The following is a 5,476-nucleotide window of genomic DNA, read 5'->3' as shown; positions in this document are numbered from 1 at the left end:
GCGGACTCCGCCTGCAGCGGGGCGGGGGCGCTGCCGCCAGGCCAGGCACTTCCGTACGCCTCTCGCTAAGCATCTTGGGAGCTGTAGTTTACGCGCGGGAAAGGCGTACTGCCACTATTGCACATGCGCAGAGGCTCCTCGGCGCCGCGCCGCGCCGCGCCGCGGGGGCGCTAGGCTCCCTCCAGCCACGTAACTCCCAAGACCCCGCCGCTTCCTGCCCGGCATCCCCCGCTTCAGGAGAACCCGCCCGCCGACCGGAAGACAGGCACGTCACGTGGTCCCCAGAGGCCAATCACCTGCCGCGGTTTGCGCGCACCGCTTGCCGCCGTTCCGCATTTTCGCGAGATGGCGGCGCTGGGGGCCCGGCGGCTGCTGCGGCCCGGCCGGCGCTGGTTCTCGGAAACGGTGCCCGGCGCCCCCTCGGCGCCCGCCAGCCCTCTCTACCCGCCCGTGGTGGCGTCCATCACGGCCAAGAGCAAAGCGGCCAAGTCGCGACGCCTGCAGCGCTTCAACGAGCGGGTGCATGCGGCGGCCACGGTGGAGGAGAAGCTGCGGCTGTACGGGAAGCTGCAGCGGCCCAAGTACACGGTGTACCCGCAGACCTTCGCCCTCAACGCCGACCGCTGGTACCGCAGTTTCACAAAAACCGTCTTAGTGCCGGGAATGCCCCCGAGAGCCGCGGCCGCGAAACCCCCGGGAGCGACGGCGGGAGCGACTGTCGAGACCGGCAAAGCCCCGGAAACGAGAGCGGAGGCGGCAGGGAGTGCCGAGGCGCCGGGGGGTGCGGAGGCGGCAGGGAGTGCCGAGGCGCCGGGGGGTGCGGAGACGCCGGGGGCCGCGAAAACCCCGGAGCCCTCGGCGGGAGCGGCGCCGTATCCGGATATAGGCGAGCTGCGCTCTCTCGCCTGCGACGCCCTTCTGCAGGAGAGCTTCTACCAGAACAAGAAGCGGCCGTTCCTCTACCGTGACCAGGATCACACGCCCGGCCCTTTCCTCACGCAGCTCGTTTCTACCCTCGCTGCTTCCTTGTCCGGTCGCAACCCGCTGCTGGCCGCTTCCTCTCTCGGTACGGAGCGGGGCTGGCTGGGAAGGGTTCGTGTGAGCCTTTTGGCCGTAGGGCCGGTCTGCGAACCAACACGAGTGTCCCTCGTGTATCGCACTTGTTCACACCATCATTAGTAATTTGTTTCCATCCTTCTGCATGGATTTTGGGTGTTGTATCTCACTGCAGCTACAGAAGAATTGGGAGGGTTTTAAATGCAAAAGGCGAATCACTGGTTTTTTGTGTTGCTTGTTCTATTTCAGATCTAAACCCTGAAGTTAACTATTACTGGCATCATGGTAAAGAAGTTGTGGTTCATGGACATAGAAAGGGTAGAGTTGATCCAGTGCGATTCCAAATAGATGATAACCCACACCTCCAGATCCGTGTCCCAAAGCAGCTTCCCGAGGTGGGATGTTTTCAACAGCAAGTTAATTCTGGGCATTTTTACTTTCATTTGTGATAACTTTGAAACTATGGAGAGGTGGTCTGTGGAGGACCTAGTTAATCAGTAGCATATTTGGGTATTTTTCGAGTCTTAATACCGTTACTACATTGTGGTGTGTAATGGTATGTAATACTACAATGGCTTTGTAGGTATTGAGCCAGTCTTCTGAACTTTTGATCCTGTTTGTACTTTAAATTGCACGTTGTTATATTTAATTAAAATGAATTTCTAACATGCTCTGCTTGGAAACTGAGACAAGAATGAGAAGTGTGCTGTGCAGCATCCTCACTGGAGGAGAATAATATGAGTGGAGACTGTCTTTTAAAGTAAGTGGAGGTAAAAAAAAAGAAGTAAAGGCACATATAAAGTGAACGTGAACATTCCTGCCTGTTGTTACTGCTTGGCAGTTGTTTTCTTGAATGCTCAAGTTTGGTGGAAGTATGTTCTGTTTCAGTGTTGTCATGTTTTTCTTGCAGGTTTGTACAGTGGTAATTGTGTAGTCACTGAGGTTCTATGTTGTCCAGTTTCCACCCCAAACAGAAAAGCATTGTGTGTTCTGTAAACGTTTATGTTTACAGAACTTTTCACTGAACTTTTGTGGCTGATTTAGTTGTACAGTTTGCTTCTGTTAGTGTCATCAGATGCTACAAACCTTGGCATTTTGGAAGAACTGTCTAGGCAATTTAAAATGTTGTGCAGTAAACCAAATCTGCACACTTAGTCTGCAGGTTCAAGTTAGTTTATTGGCTGCTGCTAGAAATGTTTTTACCCTTTTACTGTGGGAGCTAAAAGATGGTGACAAGTGGCAGCTTTTTTAGCATTATTTCACATGTTTTGTGTTATGGAAAAATTAATACAAGATGACTGGGCTAACACCACAAAATGTGAATTTCTCTTGCAAGAAAATGAATTTCATTTAAGGGTATCTGTATGATGTATGTAAGCAGGACTTGCATTTTCTGTTGTCTGACCAGGAAGTGGTATATTACAGTGGACCTGATGTCAAAAATGTGTCTTGCATCATGGCTTTTCTTTCTTCTGTTGCCTTCAAGGTTGTACCCCTGGAGTCAGATCTTGGAGACATTCCTGTTATTGATCACAAGCCATCTAAACTGCCACTGTTCAAAAAACAGTATGAAAATAAGGTATTTATAGGTAAGAGTTCTTAATTGCGAAACGTTAACTTTTTTTTTTGGTAAAAAAACCCCAACAAACCAATCAAAAAAAATCAAAGCCAAAAATAATGCCATCTCAATCTTTCTTCTCCCATCACCAGAAAAAGTTGTGTATTTTTAAGTATACTGTATGTAGTGATGTAGTGTATACATCTGTATTGAGATTTCATGTCAGGCAATGGGGAGTCATATTCTCCTGTGCATGTGGTACTGTGTGTGCAAATTTGCTTGAAGAAGTTCAGTTGAATAGAAAATTGATGCAAAACTTTGAATTTTGATACATCTCCAAGGAAATTCTCACTTTAGGATGTGAACTCTTGCCTTTTGGAAGTAGGCAGCTTCTCACAAATCTACAGTAGTGGTTCTAGCTTTAGAGTCTGATGATGAAGTCTGTATGCATAATAAAGAGTGTTCTTTCTCTGACTGATGGTTTTGTTTTGGGGAACGCAGGATCAAAGGTGGCAGATCCATGCTGTTATGGACATACCCAGTTCCATCTCCTGCCTGACAGACTGAAGCGGGAGAGGTTTATAAGAGAGCGTCTCGAGGATCAGATCGAAGTTGTTTATCGATCGAATGGAATTGCAAGTCTCTTTGCCTGGACAGCAGCACAAGCAATGTATCAAGGTGAGATAGTCAGCTGCACAAATTTTTTCTGGTTATGAATGCCTACGTAAAGTTTTTTAACCTTTTCTCCCCAACACCTTATCCTTCTGTTTCTTTTTACTGAAGACTGTCTTTTAAGTAAGTCTTTACAGATGTAATTGAGTTAATAAAAGAGTTAGTTAAGTCTTGGAGTAGTTTTATACAGGGGAATTAAATACAGAGAAAAATATTTTTACATGTATAACAGTAAGCCTGGGCAAAAACCTCAATCGTTTTCACTTGCTCTTTCCTCCTTAAGAGGGAAATGCAGTAGACATCAGGCAATTTTGGTTTTTTTTCCTTCTGGAGCAACTATGTTTCTTAGCCCTTGTTTCAGTAATTTTAATTCCATGAAAATACTAGGAATGAAAGAAAAATGCTGCCAGCCTTACATTGGGATTTTATGCCCATATTTTTCTAAAATAGTCCCAGAAGACCTGAGTGGTTAGACCAGATCAGTCTTCCACTTTTTCTTGTAAATACAATTATTGTCTAGTGTTAGTGTAAGACACCTGATGGCTTGTAGCTTCACTTAAGGAACAACACATGTAAGAAAATTCTCTGACTGTAGTGTATACTGCTGGCTCTGCATCATTTTTTTTATGTAATGGAGTATTAGAAAGCTTTCTTTGTGCATGTAAAATATTGAAGTCAAGTCAGAGTTGGTCATCTGAGAACACATAATGAGTTGTAAGGGCAACATTATTCAAATCTATGACTTTTTTTTCCTTCTGTAACAGTTTCTAGCATTGTGGCACATAGTAATAATACTCTTAAAAATATCTGTGTATGTACTAGTGCACATGCTTAAGTATGTAAATATTTTTTACATACTGTTAGTGCTCAGTAGAGTTTGTTTAAAACACTAACACTTACTAACATAGTGTTCTTGGTGTCTGGCTGGTTACTATAGTCACTTATATTTGTGCATATGTGTGCATGCTTTTGTCATGAAACAAATGCTCGCGGTATCTTGAGAGACGTGAAATAGCAAAAAGACATTTTCCCTCAGCTCCTTTGCAAGACTTTGGATGCATTAGTAACTTAACTGCTTTGGAAAAGTCACTTGGCTGATCAGTGAGTGATTTTAATCAACTGTTGATAGGGAGCTGGGTACAAAATGCAAGTATGCCTCTGTGTTCCTGATCTTTGCCATAACCTTAACTAGTGGTTGTGTTTTGGTTAGTCTGTGTAAAAAATGCTTGTGTTGCTGAAGCAGACAGGACGTTTTCCCTACTAGGTAGCTGCTGCAATTCCCAGAGTTTTTCTGTGTTTTGGGACTAGCATTTAGGTGTGCGTGCTGATAGAAATCTCAAGTCCTGTTGTATTTGTTTGTTTTGTAGGATTCTGGAATGAAGCAGATGTGACTCGTCCTTTTGTATCGCAGGCAGTAGTGACTGATGGAAAATATTTTGCTTTCTTTTGTTACCAGCTAAATACTTTAGCACTATCTGCAGAAACTATTAAAAACAACCCTCGAAAGAATATTTGTTGGGGTACAGACAGTAAACCACTGTATGATGTTGTGGAAGATGGTAATGTGAAAGGCTTTAATGATGAAGTTCTGCTTCAGTTGGTTCATTTTCTACTAAACAGACCACAAGAGTTGTAAACCATTAAACCAAACATAAAGTGTGTACCTGAACTTCATTGTGACTCCATGAAGTATAAGGTATGCTATGCCTTGATTTATTCAGGTATTTGTCTAGCAAACACTATATGCATATTTTATGTTATTTGGGCCTTCTTTCTTTTTTCTTTTTTAATGTATACTGTACACTGGCAAATAAATGGCTGGAATACCTTAAAGTCTTTTTGTATATTTACTCTTAAAAGCCTTCTCTGCTAATTCACTGTTATGTGGGCATGTTTTTTAGCAGATCCACAGGTCCATGTTAAACTGTCACAACAGTTAATTCATATGACCATCTCAGTATCACTAGGAAATAGCTGTCTTGATACTTAGCACTAGTAATAAATTTCTAATTTTGTACCCGAGTTAAATGCTTATTCATTCTAAAGAGAAAGTGAACTCAGAATAAAAGTGTTTCTTAATGGATGGTTGTCAATTTAGTTATACAACAATTTAGTTATATTTAGTAAGAGAAATCTTTAGATGTGGTAGTACAGACGTGATGAAACTTGCTTCCAGAGACTGTGTTGTGA

At 43.8% G+C, this 5,476-nt stretch overlaps 1 protein-coding gene across 1 annotated transcript; it reads left to right on the top strand.

Annotated features, from left to right (window-relative positions):
* Positions 1-303: 303 nt before the first annotated feature.
* MRPS30 (mitochondrial ribosomal protein S30) lies at positions 304-5,119 on the top strand. Its single transcript, XM_041424630.1, has 5 exons — positions 304-1,066; positions 1,306-1,451; positions 2,543-2,645; positions 3,116-3,292; positions 4,654-5,119. Exons 1-5 carry the CDS (start codon positions 346-348, stop codon positions 4,920-4,922), a joined length of 1,416 nt encoding a protein of 471 aa, XP_041280564.1. The 5' UTR covers positions 304-345; the 3' UTR covers positions 4,923-5,119.
* The last annotated feature ends 357 nt before the right edge of the window (positions 5,120-5,476 follow it).

The sequence above is a fragment of the Onychostruthus taczanowskii genome, unplaced genomic scaffold (assembly GCF_017590055.1).
Source record: "Onychostruthus taczanowskii isolate IOZ18803 unplaced genomic scaffold, ASM1759005v1 scaffold83, whole genome shotgun sequence".
Classification (NCBI taxonomy): Eukaryota; Metazoa; Chordata; class Aves; order Passeriformes; family Passeridae; genus Onychostruthus; species Onychostruthus taczanowskii.
The sequence above is the reverse complement of the archived record's forward strand: the minus strand, read 5'-3'. Positions and strand labels throughout refer to the sequence as shown.

Bases quoted from the DNA above. Each gene is read 5' to 3' on its own strand.
- MRPS30 (XM_041424630.1), top strand. From the start codon at position 346: ATGGCGGCGCTGGGGGCCCGGCGGCTGCTGCGGCCCGGCCGGCGCTGG. The intron at 2,646-3,115 runs GTAAGAGTTCTT...TGGGGAACGCAG, and splicing joins TGAAAATAAGGTATTTATAG to GATCAAAGGTGGCAGATCCA. The intron at 3,293-4,653 runs GTGAGATAGTCA...TTTGTTTTGTAG, and splicing joins AGCACAAGCAATGTATCAAG to GATTCTGGAATGAAGCAGAT.